This window comes from Lampetra fluviatilis, chromosome 8, assembly GCF_964198595.1.
Source record: "Lampetra fluviatilis chromosome 8, kcLamFluv1.1, whole genome shotgun sequence".
NCBI lineage: Eukaryota > Metazoa > Chordata > Hyperoartia > Petromyzontiformes > Petromyzontidae > Lampetra > Lampetra fluviatilis.
The window spans coordinates 11,689,533-11,713,385 of record NC_136282.1 but is presented as its reverse complement, the minus strand read 5'-3'; the positions used below and the strand labels follow the sequence as shown (position 1 = coordinate 11,713,385).

Sequence of the window (23,853 nt, the reverse complement as noted above, 5' to 3'; positions counted from 1 at the left end):
TTCTGGAACACATTGAAGGATTTTTTTTTAAACTTTATTCACAATAAAAGATCAATACATCTGCACATTAGTTTGTCAGAAAACATGCCAGAACTACATTTATCAAAAGTTTTAGATACACTTTAAAATTTGAATAACACAAATTATCACCAAGTTGTAAATTATCCGTGGACTATACAAAGCGTTGGTTGAGGCGCGCACACATACAGCGGATGAGCATTTACAATGTTTGTACAGCTGTGTAACCAATGAGAGGGGTGTGCCAGGTAATAAAGGTGTAAACACTGCCCAAACTGCATGTTTTTTTTCCAGTCCTTGTATCAGTGGCTTTATATTAAAAAAATCCTGGGGAAAAGTCTAATTATGTTTCAAATCTACAACAGACAACCAAAAATAAGAATGCGTGTAAGATCATTTGTTTTTATAATGCTTGACTTGACCATGAATTTTTTTTAAAAATGAGAAATACCATAGTGTAATAAAACAGTTCCAGAGGTGATTATCCCCCCTCCCCACAACCTGAGTATTGGCAGTAATTATTTTTGAATTTTTTTTATTTGAATACACTAACCCCCCCCCCATCCCTAATGTCTCTAAACAAATTATACACTGCATTGTTTGGCAAGTCTACTTAATTGCCTAAATCACAATAAAGGAAACAAGTAAAATATTTGCATGCAAACATTTTAGTGTTTGGTATATAAGCTTTTAATGTCCCTCTAATTTGCAAAAAGGGAAACGCAAGCAATCACTGGTGTACAGCCCAGGAAGGAAAAGTGCAAACGGGGTTACATATCCTTGCGAAAAAGAGACAGGAACAATTTGGCAATATTTTCTCCAGGGGTATTTTCAAGATTATCTCAAGTTTATTTTTGTAGTACTGCAATATATACAATTTGAATGCGCACCTGATATGCACACCCCTGCAAGGTCAGTGTATACCACTGTACACCAGCTGCCACTCTTTATACAACCGAACCAGTCCTTAAAACGCATTGTTTACGAAATTGCTCACACTTTCAAAAGATTTTTTTTGTCAAATATTATTGCATTATATTTCTGAGAAAATAGAAACAAAGCTACTCTCATCCAAAGTATATTGATGGTATTTTATTAAGAGGAAACACTGCTCAGAAGCAGCATACCCTGCTTGACGCATTTTATAATTTTTTAAAGTAAAGTTTCACCATATTTAACACAATGTGTGCAGACTAAATGAATTTCCACGTTACACAGCTAGCAAACTTACATGGAAGACAAAATGTTATTGATTTTTTTTTAGGCATAAGAAAACAAATCTCGATTGTAATCAGAAAACATAGCATAGGTAACATCGCAAAGCAAATTCACAGCCTTTGCTTTAGAGATCACCTTGTGCACCCCAGATTCTGTGATGATACTAAACACTAAGGTAATGAAGAGCACCATACGTGCCTGTATGCCCCTGCTTTCCATCCCCCAGTGTTCCAGCCTCCCGAAGCCACCTTTAAAAAAGTATAAAATAAATAAATCTGCTAAGCTTTGGCTTTTCGAAGCAGTGGTTGAAACAAGAACTGGATACAGCTGAGAAACAGAAAATGTCACTTGTCACAAGGACATTGTGTCGTGTTGTGCCCCAGCTCATTAAGTGACACACACTGCCAAAATATAGTGAGGTAGCCTTAACTACAAAAGTTTTGATGACGATGCAAAGTTTATTCTACAATTAACAATTCCTTAATTGCACTGGCCTATTATCACTTACATTGCTCTTTGTCTTTAAAAAGACATTCTCTGTCGAAAATTATCTTCAAAGCTCTTCTGAAGTGGAAGATCATCTTGTACGCATAAACCATGCACCCATTGCTGTATAGATAAATGTCGATTTGGGACTGCTGCGCTGAATCATTGACAAAGTAAGGTTTAACATTGCATTGGCTTGTTAAAAAGCAGTACTTACAATAAAGTACAATGAAGAAATTAATCCACTGCTACATATTGCTAAGTGTCGAAAAATAGCTCCAGAAGCCAAGAGGGAAGCTTTTCGGAGGCTTTATATTTGACAATTGCAATTTGTACATTGTTAGCATACTGCCAGTGTAATTCCAAATGAACCTCAACGAATAGCAGCATAAGAATTTGGGCAGAAGGAAGATCCGATAAGATCTGCACACCGATTTACTAACACTTATACCTCTCCAGCCCTCCCCAACGCTTTTGCACTCACTGGCGTCAATACGCCACCGAACTTTAATAATTCATGCAATTGTGCATTTTAAAACCAGGACATTTTCCTTCTTGTAGGCAATGTTTTTTTTATAACAAGATACTCAAGCCATAAGTGTGCTACCTGGCTGAGGTGTCGCGCAGCCCAACGCCAGCTGCTGAACTCAACTCATCGGTCAGGAACTGTGACTCAAGAGCGTAGGTCACAATGGGCCATTCACTGTAGCATCAGTGACTGTAAGAAGCTGAACAGGTGGCCTAAAAAAAAATCACAAGCACAAACTCATGATCAATATATGTATATATTTTTTTTCTATAACATTCACAATATTAAAAGTCCAATTAATTAAAATGTCGGTGAAACAAAGGGCACTTTATAAAGTTCATGTATTTAAATAGTCCTCAACTTCGCTAAATATCTCCTGCACAAGAGGTTCTGCAATTGGACTCGAACAAAGCAGCGTCAGCATAATCCACTGAACTTGCAGCGACCGTTCTATACAAGAACAGAACTAAACAGTTCATCACCAAAACCGACATAAAATAACCACCGCAAACTTCATCTGTAAAGGATGGTGATTTATTGAAGACTTCCTAAAGAAATATTTGCATCTGGTATATTACACAATACATTACACGAGCTTTACATTTTACACATTTCATGTGGCCTTTGATATTTCTACGTGATGGGAGTTCACATCATTGATGGGAGGAATTTTAGTTTCAACACGAATGGGCATACTTTGTTTCTGTTGCCGAGCAACCTTCCTGCATTGGCCCATTTGCCAGTGCAGGCAATCGACCAACGGCTTCCACTTTGGCCGCAGATTCTGCTTCAGTGCAAGTGGACGGACTCATCTTCGGGCTGCTGCCAGAGACAAGGAGGCACACCCATTCAGTCGGCACACAACACAAAGCACTTCCATGCAAAAATGACAACTCATTGGGTAAATATCACATTTACTTGGTGCAGTGGAATTAGTATGTAACGCATCAACCACTCGGCAATTCTAAATGTGATTCAGGACTGTGGTTTTATTCAATAAATTGATTTGTCCCACTTTTCAACATGTTTTTTGGTGCTGACGTTAAGAAAAAAACACCACTTTTTCAAATTTTCTTGCTGTGTATTTCACACCTGATGATTGCTAGTGTTGCAGTCGAAACGTCGTGAGAATTTTATAGTTTTATATTTTTATTATTTTATTGTTTTCCCTTCTACGTGACTTTACCGAAAGAACCAAGAATATGAATCCCTGCAGTCACGAAAGCTTTAAATCTAAATGTTTTGTAAACTTGTATTCATACCATTAGCCGGAATGTAAAATTAGCACAATTTGCGTAAACGCTTTTGACGCATGTGTCATGAGCTTTTAGAATCTATACCAAATTATGAATCATTACATTACAGCCTTAGATATTAATTAGGCTGTGTCTCAGTTGAAATGCATGTGGCAAAACTTGATAAAGGCTTTGCAAACCTGCTGATGAGGCTGATGTCAGGCTGGCTGGCCAAACATCCACCTTCCAAAGCGGGTGATTTATCAGCTGTTATAGGCACAGCAGGTGTAACAGCAGGACAGCTGGCTTGACGAGTTTGCAATGATGATGGAGAACTGCAAACAGCAATAACAACTATTTAGCGACTCAATTGCAAAACGCGTGATATATTGCACAACATTAGACGTGCAGTGCCGAAATATCACACTTGCAAAGAAATATGATTGCAATGTCAAAAACCTACCAGCTACAGGTGACACTGATCAGTCTGAAGCAATACGCATATTTAAGGAAAAGAATAACAGCAATGAAATATGTATTTTCACACAAATTGTATTAAATATAACAACGGACTTTTGTAAAGGATTACAGCAAGGTACTTCAAAAAGTTTAAACGGCAATTTTACACTTACCAAAAGATCCTAACCACTATTTTCTCCCTGCCACCGCATTTAATGAAAGAGAAAAGGTCTCCAAGTTCATTGGCAATAAATTACCACCAGAATCAAAAACAGCACCATATAAAAATGTTTTAACATTTGGATTACGTATTACTTTTTAAGGATGAACATACTGCTACGAAAGACTTAATTGCAAAGCGATTAAGTAAAATACGTTGAGCAGTGACGGAATAAAAAACCAATGCAAGGTCCTCATGGATAACAGCGTATCCCACCTGGTAGACTTGGGGTTTGCAGAAACGGCTGGACTCAGCCTAGACTGTTGGTCAACTTCAGTCAAGGTCTTGACAGGTGAGTTTTCTGCACACTGCGGCGTAGAGGCAGCTGCAACGGGGTTGACCGCCAGCGCCGCCCCCTCGCTGGGTGTCCCTGCAGCGCTCGCTGATGCTAGGCCGGTCGTAGGCAACACGCCCTCCTTGGCCGGGTCGTCTGCCTTGTGCTGTGACGGACGGGGGGCGTCTGCCACCAGGGTGGTTTTGGAAGGGTCTGCATGGGTGGAAGGCTGCTGCTCTTTGTCCTGTGGTTTTTTGGGAGACTTCAGAGGCTCCGTCCCTGCGTGTACTGCTATTAAAAACACACATTTGGCCATCAAGAGCACATTAGCGGCATTAGAAAAGCTCCGTGTAAAGCAAAGGCAAGCTGTAAAAAGCATAGCATTCATAAAACGAAACTGAATTACAGTACATGGGTTATCTTAAAAGAAGAAGCACTTTGCAATCACCTGGTTCCGGTAGATTAGGTTGGCTTTCATTGTGCTCCTCAGGCTCTGCCCCCGTCTCCATTGCCGTAGGTGACTGAATGGCATCCTCGACTTGGGCACTGAGACAGACACACGAAAGAGCACACCACCAACAGTTGAGCACCGCAAAAACATTCCCAAGTGCAGCAACCACATGACTGCAAGCGGACGAAGGTTTGCATTTTGAGTTGACCCTCACGGTGCTGCTGCTGCTGCTGCGGGTCTGATGGCACAGCCCTGGGGGGGGTTGCTTCGCTCTACACTCGCCGCCTCCATGGGCTGCACGACGCTGGCTCCGAGTGGCAGCGGGGCTGAGGGCTCTTGCATCTCCATGGCAACCGGAGGTTGTGACGTGCAGTCATTGATTTCCATGGCAACCGGCGTTGTGGTAGTCTCACCCGTCTCCATTGCGACATCTTCCACATCTGGTGCGCAAATGTTTTTGAGAATTAAATAATAGAAACTTGCTTATCCAATAAAACGGTGGAAACTTTTAAATGGCAGTTAATGTCATTGTTTCAATTCGAAGACAATGTTCAATTGCTTAGCTGAGAACAGCTTTCACTTGTTACATAAACACATATATACACCTTCTTGGTTCTTTCGGTAAAGTCACGTAGAAGGGAAATAATAAAATAATAAAAATAAAACATAAATACAATTCTCACGACGTTTCGGCCACAGCGCAAGCAGCCGTCCTCAGGTGAAGAACAGGTCTGTCGGAAAGACAGCGTCTGAATGACCACCACCAACCGAAAGAACCAAGAAGATGAATCCCCGCAGTCACGAAAGCTTTAAATCGAAACATATATACACGTTTATTGTAAGGACGCCGAAACTTGCCCGTGGCGGCCGGATCAACTTCCATCTTCTCATACGAGTTTGTTGCTGCTGGCGCCGGTTTCTCCGGTGAGTGGAACACGTCCCCGGATCCTCCGTCGCCCTCCTCCTCCTCCGAGCTGCCCTCGCTCTCTTCTCCATCGCCGTCACTCTTACCCGGCGTGCTGCTGGATGCGCACGCAGACATGTCACGCACGCAGGGCAAGGGAGCATGGCAATGAGCTCCTGCAGCTGAACATCTGTGAATAATCCCCCCCCCCCCCCCCCGGTTGAATGTCGTGAGCATTTGAAGGGAACAAAAATACTTTTAGGGTTTGCACGTGGTTTTCAAATTACCTTTGTCTGGCCAGAACTGCAGTCTGGTAAAAGGTCTCCTTATCTTCCCAGATATCTTCCTCTTCATCCGAGCCGCTATCTTCAAAACGCCGCCGAGATTCACCACTGCCTGATCCGTATGGGTTCAAAACCGGCTGCAGCACAAGAGTCTATGTTAGGAGCTGAATACATGATCACAAATTTCAATAAAAGTACATGTGATTATGCTCAATGCTCGACGACTGGTACATTTGTTTTCATCCCAAAATGAAACGATAATTTTAGAAGCCAAAATAATATTTAAGCCATACTGCCAAAGAATCCACTTACATCAAAACTGAGGTCGGAAATTCTGTCGAAGGAAGTGCTGTAAAAAAAAATTCAGAACACTCCATCAGTTATCGCAAAGTAGTTTGTAAAACTGCAGAATACGACGATTAATGAAAATAATCTGTTTATCAATTTACAATGATAATGAAAAGATACATTTAAAAAAATGGAACGACTTTCTTATTGGGATTAAATTTAAGTCTCGAATAAAACAAAAACATTCTTACTTGACTCTGTCCTCCTGCCCAGCAAATTCATCTTCATTGAAGCCAAACTGATCAACAAAGTTGGAAGTCATCTGCTGCATCTGGTAATCATAAAAGGTCTGGTTCAGCCAGCACCCAGGAAGCAAACGGTTCACAGGAGCCACAACTGATATCACAGATCAGTGCCAACACAAGGCACCAAGGCATTGAGGAGTTACAAAACTAAAATTGTAAGTGTGTGCACATACAATACATGTTGCACTGGACTATGCACTTGTTATACCTGCTGCACAGCAAATTCTGATGGAAAACCTATGTTCCTCAAGTCGGACTCATCCTCATCCTCCGATGAATGGAGTACTGGAGTACTGACCTATCAGGACGAAAAAAGAGATGATCAAAGAAAACATAGCAGGCAAAGCCTTGCCAATTGTTAAATATGCAAATATATAAAACGGATCAACAGCTGAACTATAACAAATTCTGGGAGCGCTTCGTACCAGGTCCGTGGTATTTCTCTTATTCATTTCCGCAAGCGGTCCTTCAATGAAGCCCTCCCACTTTTCTCTGTACATATCTGGTAGACCTACGGCAAAAATGAACAGCAGAAAAACAACAAATTATATACAGCCACAAACACAAAATGCCACTAAATGTCAGGACTTCTCCACTCGACCTGTACGTAGCGCAGCACTCCGCATACCCTTCAGCTGCTCCTGTATGAGCTCTTGGTTGGGGCCTTTCCCAGAATTTTGTATGAGGCAGTTGGCTACTCGTGTCAGGTGGCCCATGTAACCACGCCGCCTTCCTCCGTTTGCCCTGCACAAGAGCACATACCATTTCAGGACAATGTCAAGGGTCACTGCTCCTGTTATTAAGCTACCAAGATGAGGGTTGACACATTGTATTGCATAGAATCTAGGAGCCAAAAGTGGCTTATTGTTGGTCAAGAAAGCGTGTACGTGAAACAACTTATTTTACGACAGTTTGCCAACTTACAAAAGAAAGACAATCGAAAACAACTCACTGTTCTTTGCTGTTGCTTTCCCAGGCGTCTAGTGTTCTCTCAACTAGCCTGCAGTTTTGGAAGAGCTGTAAAACAGACGGGCATACACAACGCCTTCAAGGAGCCATACAACAACGTAAATACATCCTCGTCAGATAACACTCATGATTGTTGCTTATTGTGACCTCAAGCGTGACGAAAATAAAAAAGTGTTAATTCCCAAGGGTACCCGTCAACGCACGTGTGCAATGAGCGAGCTGTCCGCCTTGGCGTTTTCCGCGGGATCAGCCTCAGGCCCCTGGCTCTCGGAAGCCTCCTCCTGGACGGGTGGTGGTGGTGGGGTCATCACGGGACGACTCAGCACGGCCGTCAGGCACTGCTCCACCTGCAGGTGCAGGAAGTTGTTCCACACATACTGGAAGAACAGGTCCTGCAATGGAGAAGGAATGGAATAGGCCAATATATTATACAGGTAGGAGAACAACAGTTCCACACTGCCCACCAGGGATTATTTGTCTGTCTGTCGTGCATAGCCACGCCCTCGATTTGTATTTCATAGAGCGCTTCCGGCGGGCTCAGCACTACGTGAAGCGCCGCCCCACGCAGCTTGCGCCGCGTGACACGGATCGCACGAATGCGCTGTCCAACCAAGTTCCTAGCTGCCCACTCCGAAGTAACGTGTTCAACTTCCCAACCGATATAGACAATAGAACAGCCCTTAACGACCACCCCTGTTAATGACTAATCGCTTAAGGACAGGCCTCCGTAGAACACAATGTGTTCACTTACTGACCATTTCCCTGTTAACGATGGGCTACAGATGGAACATTTTACTTGTGTTTTAATTGTACGTGATGCTCGGAGCAGCTTTTCACCCTGCTCATGGCAAGTCATTATATAATTTACATCTTACTGTGGCAAAGAGCATTAGTCACTACAGTGATGTATGCATCACTGTGATGCACCAACCTCCTTCCCTCACCAATATCCAATGGGAAAAGGTGGTCCAGAGACGCATTACCATAACAGTTGACACCGAGGAAAATAAGAGTACATTGTACTCGCGTAGGCATGCCATTTGTCTAATTAGCGGTAGCCACTTCATCAATAAAAGTACATTTTATCATACAGATATGTAAAGATTTATTTCAATTCCATCATTTTATATTCATAAACTCGATATTTTGTCCCGAAGAGTTGACCAAGGATGGGATGCCTGAACCAACAAAAATAAGCATTTGAAGACAGACGAACACTATACCACTGATCCACAAAGTTGTCATGGCCCGTACCAACAGTACGTTGATCGTGTCAAGTTCCATTAGCTCTACATTGATGCTGGACACGTTGCTCTGCAGAATCGCAGCCAGAAGCTTCACCACATGCAGGCGGGTGTTACCCAGTGGAGGATCCAGAGAGCCGGCAGTAGTTATCATGGCAGCCTTCTGTTGATAAAAAAATAAAAATACAGACCAGTTATTTACACGTAATTTCCATGGGTGTCACACATACTGCAGTCGTTTACTCGGTTTAAAAATTACACGGTACTGTAAGAAGCCAACGCCCACGTGCTTTCAAGTACATAATGAGAGAGCTATGAACATTTAACATTCCTGTGCATCTATACTATAAACAAACTTTTTTTATTTTACCAGCTAAGGCCCACTGAGCTATGTAGCTCTTTTTCAGAAGCGACCTGGCTACAAATGATAGCTCAGCAAAGTGGCTTATTCACGTGGAAATGCAGAGTAGACAAATAATCTAAACACACATGTTGGAGTCTAAATGTGGAGGGAAAAACCGGAGGACCCAGAGAAAAATCCACGCGACCACGGGGAGAACATGCAAACTCCAAATATACAGCAGGCGTCAGGGTCGGGATAGAACCCACAATCTCCTGTATACCAGGCGAGGTAGTTAACATCTCGTCACCGCGGCATCCTTACATATACAACCCTCATTTGTCAATCCACTGCTGGATGAGGGCCTATTCACCCCTGGTCATAGCAGTTACATGGCCAGACATCATGTTGGTCAGTGGGGGGGGGAGGTTGGAGTGTGAGGCATGGATGCAAAGAAGTACCGAACAATAGATTTGGCTTGTACTGCCCTCTGCTGCCAACCACATTGCCATGCAGCCTTGTGACAACCTGTTAGCTCATGGCAGTCACCCATCGAAGCACTACCCAGGCTCAACTCTGCTCCGCTTCTGATAATGGATGGGACTGGGCACATTCCAAGTGATTTGGTAATAGGCTGTCCATCTATAAGGTAGTAACAATGTAGATTGCAGACCTGCAACTGTTTTCTCATGCTACTGCTGGAGGAAGGGCCTCCACTAACCGTGGCTCTAGACAGACTCCTCTCAAGGGTATTTTGCCGATTCTTCCATGCTGGCCAAACATCTTGGAAGAGGTGGATGTACCCCCACTTGACCTCACCACATGTGACCTGCTTTGTCATCTGTAGTGTACTCATTTATACTGCTGGGTAAACAACGCCCCGTTGTTTCAACTGCCACGCCGAGGGATAGAATCGGTGACCTCTGGATTGCAAGTCCAGCGTGCTAATCGTTGCAGCATCGCGTGCATTTATAACGCTCTAATAATTGCCATGGGAGCTAAGATGTGGCGTTAGACCAGCTGCATTAGAAACCTTGGGTGGCTGTAGCAGCAGCTGGTGGAGATCGCTGAGTTTGGGCTTGATGCCCAGCAAGACCGAGCGGTTAACTGCAGGAGACGATTGCTCCAATGCATTTGGAAACATGTCTAACCCTTCGGCCCTGCACATGATTCCTCCAAACATCTCTTCTGGGTACCTAACGCAAGCCACAAAGACATACAAATCGTGTAATTCTCCAAAGCACACACAATCAATGGCAATCGTTTTATATTTGAATAACCGCTTTAGAGCACGATAAAAAAACGAATTGACCTGTTTAAAAAGTAATGGACAATTGCCTTTACATGCTCTAGTTTTGAAAATCAAGTTTAAATATGTTAAGATGTCGTGCTCTACGAGTGGCAAATTGGTATACAAGTCACGTTGCCGTCAATGTATAAATCGTCATTGGGTACTAAACTAAAGATGTAAACATTTTGTTGTTGCAATGACTCATGTGCTATGCATCTCATTTTCACAACACAAAAAGACCCCAAAAAGACTGTAATTAGCAGCATTAATCACTGACATTAAGTCAATATTCAATATATATTGGCAAGTCAAACCCTATTATTTTCAATGGCAATGTTATTTTGGAAGACACGTTTTTAGTGATTGTCTCAAGACACAGCTAATATTGATCTTGTTTTATTCCAACCAACATTTTTCATGGACGAAGATTCCAGCATAAACTCATGACGAAAATGCAAAGCCAATGCAGACACACAAAGATAATCATAACGGGCATTAACTATTGCGTCGTTTTACATGAACTCTGCATCGTGAAATCTTCTCTTACCCTGGGCGGCGCGTTTCCAACAATGTGAGCAGCACCTGTATGCCACTGACCAGGGCAGTCTCATTCATCTCTCCATCCAACATGGTGTTTAACAGCTGTTCAACGGTCTCTTGCCTGGATGAAGAGGGGGGGGGGAAACCCAGCACAAGCTGTTTTAGATCAATGTGAACAAGAAATAAAATTATATAATTTAACTCAGAAAACCTCACCGAGTCTCGCAGAGGACCAGCAATGGGAAATTTGCTGAATTCCCATTTTTTGGCAAGTACCGCGGTGGCGAGATGTTAACTACCTCGCCTGGTATACAGGAGGTTGTGGGTTCGAACTAGACCCGGACGCCTGTATATTTGGAGTTTGTATGTTCTCACCGTGGTTGTGTGGACTTTTCCCTCCACATTCAGAAACAGACGTTTCAAGTATTTGGCTGCGATAAATTTCCACATAAGCTATCATTTGTGGCTGGGTCGCTTCTGAAAAAGAGCTATATAGCTCAGTGGGCCTTACCGGGTATAGTAAAAATAGTTTAGTTTTAAAGTGTGCTTTACATGAGATGGAACTGGAGTTATCGAATAAAACTTGAACATGTGAGAGAGAACTAAAATGTCTGCATGGATAGGGTACTGAACCCACTTGTAGCCAACTATTGGCCACCTTGCAACCCAAAAAATTTTGGGATGTCACCGATATATTTACATCCACCAACCCTTGCCTTCAAAACTGTGGATTACAGGCATGCACCACCACACAAGGTTCATAGTGTGCATGTATGCTAACATGATGCGTACATGGATACCATGCTCCTGTAGATACCATACTTGCAGCAGTGACATGATGTATGTTTATGATACTACTCTTAAAATAATTTATTCCTCGAGTTTCCTGGCTGGCTACTGGCTTGGCTCCTCTCCAGCCCAACAATAACTCATGTTAGTGGCTGCAGGCCACTGCCACCGAAACTAGCTGGGTGAAGGGCTAAACAGGATTTTCAGTGTAACATATGAAGATTAAAATAATATTCAGGGCCTACCTTGGCTCCTCCCACCCTCAACCAGTATATATAAAAATACTGTTTCTTGGAATTTCCCTCACTTGATACAGCTATCGTGCTGTGACGGTTCCACCTGAAGACAGAAGCTTGTGTTGCCTCCGAAACGTCGTGATTTTTTATTTTATTTTTATTTTACTTTTAGTAATTTTAATTTTTTACCTACGTGACTTTACCGAAAAAACCTAAGAATATAAATCCTTGCAGTCACGAAAGCTTCAAATCTAGAATTAAACTGAATTGGCAGAGGTTCGACAGATATAATATATAGCGACACTGAATAGGTGTGAGTAACAAATACAGAAGACGCGGTTATTTAAAATTGCTCTAACTTATCGAATTATATTATTATTATTTTGCCAGAATAAAAAACCTCAAGTTACATATTATCTAGGCATTTTATTACGTAAAAAAGGCAGATTAATGTTAGTGCTCCGATTACAGGACGGTCAGAAGAGTATAAAAATTACAGCCGTCTTAATTTTTTATTGGAGAGTAACGTTTCCTCTCCTAGTTGCACATAAAAGAAAAGCATTCAACAAGGAAGCATCAAAGTGAGCTTACTTTTCCAGCGTGGCGAGCAATGGTTCTGGGTCTTCTCCATCCGAACCGGCTTGCTCGCGACTCAGCCGAATAATATCACACAGTGACTGCGATGCATTTGAATGCCTCTGGAAAAAAAAAGTGAGAAAGTTCATGAAAATTATGGGAAGTCCAGGGCACAAGAAAGCCAGATGAGCATTAATTTCAATGCAATGTTATGACTTTACATGCCTCGTCATCCTGCGAAGGGTGGATAACCTCGATCAGCCGATTGACCAGCTTCTCTTCGTTTAACCACTGCAAAAGCATCAAATACAAAGTTTAAATCTCATGCTCACAATTCAAAGCAAACAGCTCAACAGCTAGCTCAGCCAAATGTTGCTGAATGCAGCACAGCTAAGCCAAGGATATTGCCCTCAAAGTTGACGTACATTAAAAAGATCCTTCCGAAGCTCGGGTGAGTCGACACATGCCAGAAGCCGCAGCAGCAAATCCATAATGGCCGATGTGCCAATGTGCTTCAGCAGAAGAGAGACAAAGTCGTTTTTCTTCCGCAGGAAATCCAGTATCTGATGGGAGAAACAGACCAGTGGTAGCATGAAAAGAGACTAATAATTTGAAAAAAAAAAACACACTTATCTTAGACAACGCAGGTGTAAACAATGCAGGTGTAAACAATGCAGGTGAAGACAACGTAGTTGACAATGTTATGTCCGAACCTGTTCAGTCTTGCGGGTGATGAGGACGCCTAAGACCTTGCTAAAGAAGCTGGCCAGTAGAGGGTTAAGGGGGCTCTCCTGCTCCAGAAAGGCATAGATCTGGCTCATCAAGGGTTCCTCCACCAGACGGTCATTTATCTGCATCACGTCAGCCGTCAGGATTTCACTCGCCACATTTGGGTGCCTACAACGCAAAGGAAGTCAAATTAAGTACGAAACCTCACCAAAGGAATTGAAGGCTACCAACGTCACGTGACAATACGCTAAACATAGTTGCGATAAGCGTCTCACATTTACCATGCTCCAATAAATCTAATTAAAAACAGCCTCATTCACAAGGTTTTTACCACCAAGAATCAAAATAAAATAGTGCATTTATTTTGCAACGGATGACATTGAAAATGAATAGACCACCAATTAATATGCTGGGAAGCATTAGATTCACCAAATTATAAACAGAAAATGTGAAAATACAGTAATATCATTTTCCGTCAAGTCACGTAAATAGAAAATAATAGATCACGACGTTTCGATCGCAACACAAGCAATCGTCTTCAGGTGAGAGAGAAGACGATTGCTTGTGCTGCGATCGAAACGTCGTGATCTATTATATTCTACTAGCTTTACTACCCGGCTTCGCCCGGGACTTGAATTCACCACGCCCGGCCGACTTTGTCTCCCCAGTGGCGATGTTCACACAGCACCCGAGTTCCTCGTTTGAGGCTGAGTCGACTCAGGGGAGGCCCAGCACTAGTTAAAATAATCGTCACCGGTGGTGGCCGTGAGCGGGAATAGAACTCGGGTCGCCGGGTTCGTAGCGCGGCGTGCTAACCACTACACTACAATGCGTGACGCTTCCACATGTGCGGGTCACGTGACAGATTTGACGTCACAGCTCACTTGCCGTGCAAAAAATATATGCATTATTGAGCCCCCCCCCACCCCCAAAAAAAAGTGTATTTTTAGAATTTGTGCATGGTGTACAGTGTGTAAAGTACCCACATGGCAAATTTCATGTCTGTTGCATGTCGGGAAGTACTCTAAACATTTTTAACAGACACATAATCACAACTTTGCCTTTTATATATATGGAGATTTACGCGACTTGACCGAAAGACCCAAAGAGTATGAATTCCTGCAGCCACGGAAGCTTTAAATCAAGATTTATATCATTTTGTTACATTATGTCAACCACAATGGTCATGTTTTTTTTATCCGTGTCATAGGAGGTAATATACTATTCAAATCTCTTCAGAAGCAATGGTGTGTTGTTTTATAAAGTTAAGTTTTCCAATGGCACTCCAAACTGCTCGTGGCGTTTCCTTATTTCATCATTTGATAGAGCAAAAGGTGAAAAGTTCACAAAAATCATGAAGAAGTGCACATGCTTGGATTTACAAGGAGATATGGAAAGATGTAACATGGTTCAGACAACATACACAAGAGACATATGCTGTTAGGAAGGAGTAAGTGGGTTTTGGTCCAGACAAGTAACTGTAAGGTACAATGGCTGTTGGTCAAGACTAAAAATCAAGTGGCCGCCAAAGGACGACGCACATTGAAGAGCCCGTTTGGTCAAGATTAAGTGATATCAGCTAATGTTCAGGAGGCTAGAGATGGATTGTTTGCATCATGAGAACAGGATGGATGACGTTTGCTTGGGAAATACTTCATCCAGCAATGGAGAGATCAAGGCTGACGGATATGATGAGATCCCTGGATGAATAGCACCTTATAATTGTAAATTATTACGTATTATAATTTATCAAGGAATGAGTTAAACTCAGTTTTCATGAGCAATTACACTTGGGCTAGGTTTACCACGATCAGTTTGGGTGGGAAGAATCCATTTAATGCCGGGTTTCCGAATCTCCAGTCCTCACTACGCACTACGCTACATCTTTCAACGCTTACCAATTTACTCCCATTCAAATACACATTTGTTCATGCTGCACACGCCTGATGATTGCTAAAATACGTCCAACGTGACGCACGCAACAGTTGAAGCCATCATACACAGACGGTTTAAATTAAGCTTGAGATAGATCAGTCTGCGTATGCATTCTGTGTGTGTGTACATGTTTTGCGAGTTACACGTGCGCGTGTACACGTGTTCCAGGTGACGCAGCCAGCGTTAATTGCTTAGCGTGTCAAGTGGGACGTGTTTAAAAATAATCTGGTTGCGTGCAGCGTGGATAGAGTTATTTGTATTTTAGATGGGGAGTAAATTGATAAATGCGGAGAGAAACAGTGTGGTGGGTCACGAGGAACGGAGTTTTGGAGACCCTGATATAATGGAATTTGCAATGACAATATTAGTCACCATAAAAAGGTTAAGTTTGAAAAGTAAAGCTGCCTCACATTGCTAACCAAATGGGAGACTTAAATTCCATGACGAATCTACATCAATTTGGGCTTCATTGCGTTCTTAAACAGTCCATCCAAAATCCAGAAAATAAGATTTGCTGCGCAGCCAAAGCTATTAAAATCTTCGGCGTTTTTTTCCTTATCCAATTCTGCCTTTGTTTATCCAGCGGTAAAATGGAATACATACTTGTCTGTCGAGTTTGAGCATTTCCAGATGCTTCTACAACCCTTCTGCCTGGTATCAAGAGGACAAATGCCTTTTCGAAAAGGCTAGGGAGAGGAGGAGTTTTAAACCGTGGAGGGGGCAGCGGAGGAGAATGAGGCAAACAACAAGAAAGAGCTCATCTTCTTGGTTCTTTCGGTAAAGTCACGTAGAAGAAAAATAAAAAAATAAAACATAATAAAATAATTCTCACGACGTGTCGGCCACAACGCAAGCAGCCGTCCTCAGGTGAAGAACAGGTCTGTCGGAAAGACAGCGTCTGAATGACTTTACCGAAAGAACCAAGAAGATGAATCCCTGCAGTCGCGAAAGCTTTAAATCGAAAAATAAAAGAGAAAGAGCTCGTCGCGCTGGGAAACGCGCAGAGGAGGCACGGCCAACGAGAGAGCTCGGCACGTGAGGAAAGCGTGCGACGGCGGCATGGCGACGACTTGCTTGAAGCGCAGGCGTTCCTCGATGTCCCCGGGTGGCTCGTGCGTGATGAGGCGCACTAGCTCGAGCATGGTGTCGGGCCGCAGCAGGAAATCGAGCAGCTTGCGGTTCTGTGCCTTGCACTCCTGCAGCACCTCCTCCTCATCCAGCAGCTCCTGCAGGGTGACGTCGTCGCGCTCCAGCAGCGTGTCCACCTGCGACGAGGTGTGCAGGTCGAACTTCCAAAACATGGCTGCTGTGGGAACTGCACCTGGACAAGACGGGGGGAGGGAGGGGGGGGCACACGAGAGATTGGGATGCTGAGTAGAGGTTCTTATAACACAGGTAGGAACAAACAGTTGCACACTGCCCACCAGGGATTATTTGTTTATCGTGCTTAGCCCCTCCCAAACATGCACGCTCCCGGATTGGTTGAAGTGCGTCACGTGACCGCGAGCTCTCTGTCGTGCACGAATGCGCTGTCCAACCAAGTTTCTACCTGCCCACTCCGAAGGAACGTGTTTTACAACCCCCCCTGGTGAGCCAATGAATTGCTGTGAAATCAAGGTGACAATTTGATTAAAGAATCAAATCTTTTTTTTTACTTGACACTGTGGTACGTGTAGCAGTCACTTTTGGCTGCAGGGGGCCACATGGACCCTTTAGGTAGAACATACAATCCAGCATCATTAGCTATGGTCAATCCAATGCTGGATTAATGTCCCCTCTAAGCCGGCACATATATGACAGATACGAATAAATAAACATTGATTTTGAAACATATGACTCAATATATTATTTGCGAATTCTGAAAATATTAATCAAAAGGTGCACACACAGCGATAAGATGAGGACTGCTTGCCCACACTTAACATTTTGTTGCTGATGCTGTGTAAAAAAGATATAAACTTGTGAAATTATGTGCTGCATTAATGTTATTTTTGCTCTTTAAATAAAGAACCAAGGAGTATAGATTCCTGCAGTCACGAAAGCTTTAAATCAAGATCTTTACATAAACTTACAACAATACTCACAGCTTACTAAGTGGTTACTTTCAAGGAAGGAATTTGAATTAATTATCAGTATTCTGATTCCCATGAAGTGGATAAGCAGACCTATTCAATTGTCTATTCAATTTGGGCATAAGTATGTTTATGTTCAATTAAAGCCAACGAATGACAGTTTAAAGGACCTGTTAACTTGGGCAGTAAACAACTCTTAACACACTTATATACAGGGCGACCCAAAATTCAGGACACATTGGATTATATCACATTAACTTTAACACTGGCATGAAAACATTGCGATTGTTTATTCTTTAAGGCAATAATTTTCTTATCATCTATTATCATCATTAATATATTTTCTTCTTCCTGTGAGGTCACCTAAAATCCGTTATTTACAAAACTCGACCAAAACAACTGATGAATGTTCGATGATTACATCTGTAATGTAAACAAAAAAAGTCCTAAATTAATTTCAAGACAATTCATGCATTCGTGTTAATAGAAGTCAGAAGAAACATTTGTTAAAATAAGTAAAATAACTATGTTATTTGGTAAAATAAGTATATCCTGACCTTTGAGGCACCCTGTAGACTGAACATGTTAAGGTATGCTCGACTCGTGTGAGATTAAACGCGGACGTTCTGAGTAAACTAAATGTCCACCCATCTATTTTTGCACTTTTAAGGTCCAAAACATGGTTTGGTTTTTCATGTGAAAGGAAACGAGACCCAATATAGAATGTTAACTGTGTTTTTTTTTATAAGTGTGTAGACCACACAGCTGCCTTGGCAGATAGGCAGTGGGGAAAATGTACAACATGTGACTTGAGAAAGCATGACTATCCGGGACTGTTAAAAGGAGTCAAGTGTCAAAAGTAAATAAAGATAATTTACTTTGAAAAGTCAGAGCTCAAAATGCAGTTTTTTTTTATCGGATCATCTACATTGACTTAAGTAATTGGATCTATAAAGTATTAAAATCACTTTGCTGCAGCACCTCCGTGAGAGAAGCCAAAAGTAAATCTGACTAAGGCATTGTATTCCGGCATATAAAGTTCCATTATTCTTTAACAGGTCTGACATCACAAGTATAATGATTACATTCCACAATATAAATTTGGGTAACCCTACTTTGTGGACGCCAATGACTCAGAACTAAGTCTAATCTTTATTGTTACGCATTCGTGTTGTTTGTACGGGAGACATGCAGCTTTAGACCAGGTACATCAATTACCATTGGCAATTTGGGGGTTGTCGAAATGAAGGCAATATTGTTAGAACGCGCCTACGTTTTTGTTTTAATCAAAACACCAAAGCAGCAACATAACTCGGCAATGTTTCCTCAGTAATGATCTGGCAAACTGTAGTTGCACCATTAGACAAGGGTCATTAACTCGAAGCATGCAACGGGGTGGGGTAAGGAGGAGGGGGGGGTAGGTCAGACTGTGTGTGTGTCGAGTAACCCACAGCGTAAGCTTGCAAGTTACCAGAGCAACGTCAAACATCTGCTTTGCACGCCCCCCCGCCGCCTGAACCACCACCACCTCCCTCCTCTTCAGCCACAAGTGGCGGCATAGCAACACGTGGAACAAGCACGCGACGAGAGACAGGCAGCTGCTGCTGCTGCTGCCCCCCCTTTCACCCGCAGTCAGGCCCCAACACATAAATCACACGACCTGCCAATATTCGGGTTACACGTTTAATCCGTTAACGCGTCACACCAAAACCGCAGCGTGTACTTGCGACGCGTGCACTTTCGGGATACCTCGTGGCATGTATTATAGTTAAGGACGGCTTGAAATGACGGCGCCGTTTCAACTGTACCCCCAAACGGGAGCAATCATCGGTTGATTTTTTTTTTAATAAAAGTGTATACTGCATTACCAGCCTCGAGCTGAGCAACGATAACTATGATTTCGCGATGTAGCGCACGGTAAAGCGATACAATAAACTATAAGAGGTCAACTTAAACTTAGACCCAAGTCATCTGGTGTTGTGGAATCCATTAAGTGTTTATGGCGGAAGTACAAAGGTCTACCACCATCACCACCACGCAAAAAGATACCCCAAGTGATTAAGCGTGTTTCACTAACCACCAAGATCACGCTGGCTAAAAGTTTTAAACATCTGCACCATTTGTTTTACCTAGACACAAATTAGAAACGTTTTCGTCACAAGCGCTGTGCCAACATGCCAAAACGAGAATTGTAAAATACCGATTTAAAGCCTTCGTGACTGCAGGGATTCATCGTCTTGGTTCTTTCGGTAAAGTCACGTAGAAGGGAAATAATAAAGTAATAAAAATAAAACATATATTATGTAATTGTTTTATTTTTATTATTTTATTATTTCCCTTCTACGTGACTTTACCGAAAGAACCAAGAAGATGTAAAATACCGCTTAAATGTTGTTTGGCCGTCACAGCCTGGGCCGGTACTCGAAACCGCGTTGGGTTATTTTAAGTTAATCGTCTACTGTAAAACGCATGCCGCACGTGCTTTTTAAAAGCACACGGAAAACAATGCACGCCGCAGCGGATACACATTTCCAAATAGTGCAGAGAACACCACAAAAGCCTCTTAATTTGCACTCGAGTGCTTCTCGAATGGCTTTCCACGGGTTCGAAAAATACCCTCGCATTTTTCTCTCTCTCTTTTGACACAATGCGAAGAAAGCCAACGTCACGTCCGTCTCCACGTTACAGTGAGAGCGAGTCGCGTGAACTTTTGCTCGGGCCAAAAGGCACAAAGCAACCCTCCTCCCACCACCACCTCCCCTCCCACCACGAGCAGGAAAAGGCAACGCGCAACACAACCCCGTCCACAAATCAATCAATCCTCTGCCATGACGACACAGCAGCCCCACACGTACAGCAGCGGCGGCGGCGGCCTGCGTTGTTTGGTCACGGTGAACAAAATAACTATCATTAACGGACGCCTTGATTTGTGGCACATGGGGCGAGTGGGCTTGCATGCAACGAAGCCATTGGTACCTTCAACGCTGTGAAGTGCCACGCACTGTACAAATTATACAACCTCTGCATGCAGTGTGTGGTCACGATTATCACGGCCAAAAGGGGGTCAAAGTCGTTGCATCATCGCGATTCACTCCCTTTTGTTTAGACTTAGATCACAACTTCTTTCACAGAGTTTTAAAACCGAATTTGATATTTTGCCGCATAGGCAAGTCTAAAAATGTCTCCGGTTTAAAGCGAGCCCTCCCACCAACCTTAACAACTCCCCTCCCCACTGTATCTGACATCAAACACGCGTTTGCACGTGTGAACAAATATCCTCTTTCCACCTCTGAAAGCTTCACACGCACACACGCTACTAACATGGAGAGAAAAAATAGAACCATTCGCTTATAGGCGATTGTCAACTTCTGGTGGCTGTTAGGGGGGAGAAGCATACATGTGTCTGTCTGTACATTTCTCCAATTCATCTTGGGTCAGCGTGAAAGACAATGAATCAATGTCCACAACCCTCCCCTCCCCCCTGCCTGCATCGGTGTGTGCGCTCCGTTTTCAGGGCACCTCGGTCACATTTCTCCTGACAGCAATTCGTGGAGAGAAATCGACTGTAAACATTACCCCTTCTATGGCAAGACAAAAGTTGGCTTAAATATTCACAAAAAAAGAAATGCTTCGCGTACAAAAAGACAACCCTGGCTTATTCGTCAAGTGGGTAATTCTGGTCGCTGTCACGTACCACCACCACTACTACTAGAGGGTTAATCCTGACCTAGTTTATCCCTGCGCGAGAGTAGTATGAGCCGGTGGAGACTGCACCTTACCCTTGCCTTTCACCAAATGAGATGGGGTCAGGAACGAGCAAACTTCAGCCACAGAGCAGAGATGTTTGTAACAAACGTTTGCTCGAACCAAGGGAGTAACTATGCATATCTGGTCTCTACTTTTAACCTAGGATACAACTTCAGCCTCGTTTAAAACGCAATGACACACTGATTAGAATGAGAAAACTGTATCCGACACAAAAACAAACCCGTCACACGATACATGCCCGTTTTTTCCCCGTCAGCTTCGCGTAGGGATTAAAAAGTGACCATCGAGCAATTCTACAACGCGTTAAAAGGTTCGACTCCCATTCCCCGGTCGTCCTGCTAATCTCTTGCAGGGGGAAAGTGCCGTCTGGCGTAGTGGAGCTGACGTCAACAACACCCTGTGACACTGTTTTAAAGTCTATGCTTCCATTACAAAACATGCGCTCTAAATGACCTTTTGAGCTGTTTAAACAATACATGCAATAAAAACAACCGGTTTGCCATTAGCCAGCACCGAAAGTAAGACATCTTATATTGGAACTAAGGAGGTGGGTAGACTTTACACATTTTTTAAAGTACGACTTATCGTCGTGCAGAACGGTCGCACAACCCCCCATTAATTATCGACGCATGGCGAGGCTTGCCTTTTTATCCAGCAGTAGACCAACAAAGAGCAGAACATTATTCCAGGTTCCATTGTGCCGAGACGAGAAGGGGGGGTTGGGGGAGACCTGTTAACCCCTTTTGACCGTCTCTCCACTTTAACCACAACCCCTAGAGCTGCGCTTCTCAATTAAATACTTTAAGCCACGTGACAAGGCCCCTTATTTAAACCAGACGAAACCCAATTGGACGCAGGCGTTCGATGGCGAGATCTCGTTGCGAAATGCCACCGCCCTGTCACAAAGGGAGAAACCGGGGTCGTCGTTGGTGAGATTCCATTGGGGGTATTTGGGGGTTCACTTTTCGTGGAAGAACCTAGGCGAACCTGGGCTCTGTGTGTCTGTGTAGAATTATGACGACTAAGGCAGGAGGTATTTGCTTTCTCACGGTCGCCAAGAGCCCAAAAAGGACAACAAATTCGTTTTCGCATGACAGGGGCGTGCGTACAGGCGCGATATCAAATTCACACATTCCGCGTTTTATATATAAGGGACGCGTGCGTGTACGAACGATCGCTGCTACACTGTACCATTAAAATCCCCTTCACAGTAACGACGCGAAGAGGGATATCTCAATCAAACATTCCAGCTCCACAAAGAGCACGCGATGACTATTATTTAAGCAGCGCAACAAAAGGCTATTGATACAACCACCACCACCACTCTTTCACATAGATCAGACTACCTCTGGAACGCCGAGTGAAGCTACAGAAATGTCTCTACTGGAGGGGGGGTCCTTTAAGCCCCCCCACTACTACTACTACTTCCCCATCCACCCCAATACCCCCTTAAGTCCCTTGATTTCCCGGGACCCAGGTCGGTCTACTCACGGGGTGCGGGAGTCGCGGCGGCTACTCGATCATCCCCCTCCGTCGGCAGACGGCGAGAACTCCTCTCTAGTCAGCAGTGGAGGATGTCTTGCTTGTGCTGATGCTGCTGCTGCTGTTGTTGTTGTTTACGATTGACTCAATCGCGTCGATGTTGATATTATTGCTGCTCGCCGCTTTAAGTTGCTGCCGATGTCAACGTCGTTTTTTCTCGCTCTCTCCCTTTCTATTGCTGGATTATGTTATTAGAGGTACGTTTTGCGGTCGTTGTTTTGATGAATTGGGTTTATTTTGCGATGGTTTGTTGACGATGTTTACGTGTGTTAATGTAGTGGTGGTCTTACGTATGCGTTTAATACTGTTGCTAATGTTTATGCTTATGTGTAGTCTATGTTAATGCTTATATTAGCCGTTGTGATTTTGTTCGTATAATTTAATAGTATCCCGTATTTCTCTGTTGCTTACAGTGTAGGCAGAATAGTTTATCAGCTGTATCCTGTTAATGTATGTACTCCGTATTTGTAACCAATTGCCGTTTCGTGGTATTCCTAGTTTATGTTTGCGGCGTATCCACGTTAACGCCGACGTCGAGTAGCCGCTTGTAACGCGGCAACCGGTCGCGTGTAATTTCTCGCGTTAACTCCCGTGGCCTTTCGCGTACGTCCACGTTTACCGTCGTTATGTGTGTCTCGATTATCGCTTATCGCCGCCGCCGCTTCCCCGGGGCCTATACTAGGCGAGGGGGGGGGGTGAGGCGGAGATGTTGTGAGGAACGCGGTTCCCAAACTCAAAGGCCGCACGCGCGCGCGTGGACTTTTGAGTTAAAACAAGAGAGAGAGAGAGAGGAGGGGTGGGTGAAACAAGATGTACGTGTACAATATTCACCACCACCGCTACGATCCAAGCAACAAGCACGGAACACCTCGAGACACCCACCCACCCACAGGCGGCCGGCGATACGAGCAGTTAAAAAAACGAGTAGGCGACTGATGTGTTTGAAACAAAAGCGGTGACTTGGTGGTAAGGGTTCTCGGTGCGGGTAGGAGAGAGGAGAGGACGGTGGTGAGTACGAGGAGGTGGTGAAAGAGAGGATGAGAGGAGGAGGAGGAGAGACGCCAGGAAAGTCGCCGTCGTGCCCACCGACTTCGCGCCGCGAACTTCACGCCAGCTCCACCAACATGGCGGCTCCGCCTACCCACAATGCC

The 23,853-nt window shown here is 43.6% G+C and overlaps 1 protein-coding gene across 6 annotated transcripts; it reads right to left on the bottom strand.

Moving 5' to 3' along the window:
• Positions 1-23: 23 nt before the first annotated feature.
• Positions 24-23,853, bottom strand: LOC144933874 (serine/threonine-protein phosphatase 6 regulatory subunit 3-like). 6 transcript variants are annotated; one of them, XM_078859133.1, is made up of 25 exons: positions 22,652-23,853; positions 16,395-16,641; positions 13,370-13,553; positions 13,082-13,219; positions 12,882-12,947; positions 12,672-12,778; positions 11,063-11,176; positions 10,258-10,420; positions 8,895-9,047; positions 7,844-8,032; positions 7,624-7,688; positions 7,300-7,415; positions 7,097-7,182; positions 6,880-6,969; positions 6,618-6,715; positions 6,391-6,427; positions 6,082-6,215; positions 5,749-5,912; positions 5,105-5,330; positions 4,888-4,985; positions 4,382-4,730; positions 3,950-3,973; positions 3,687-3,821; positions 2,948-3,073; positions 24-2,463 (listed from the first exon to the last, which is right to left on the bottom strand). In XM_078859133.1, exons 2-25 carry the CDS (start codon positions 16,619-16,621, stop codon positions 2,409-2,411), a joined length of 3,144 nt encoding a protein of 1,047 aa, XP_078715259.1. In that variant the 5' UTR covers positions 16,622-16,641; positions 22,652-23,853; the 3' UTR covers positions 24-2,408. The 6 variants fall into 6 exon arrangements, with proteins under 6 accessions (XP_078715259.1, XP_078715261.1, XP_078715262.1 ...); XM_078859135.1 differs by having other exon boundaries at positions 4,382-4,727; XM_078859136.1 differs by having other exon boundaries at positions 5,749-5,909.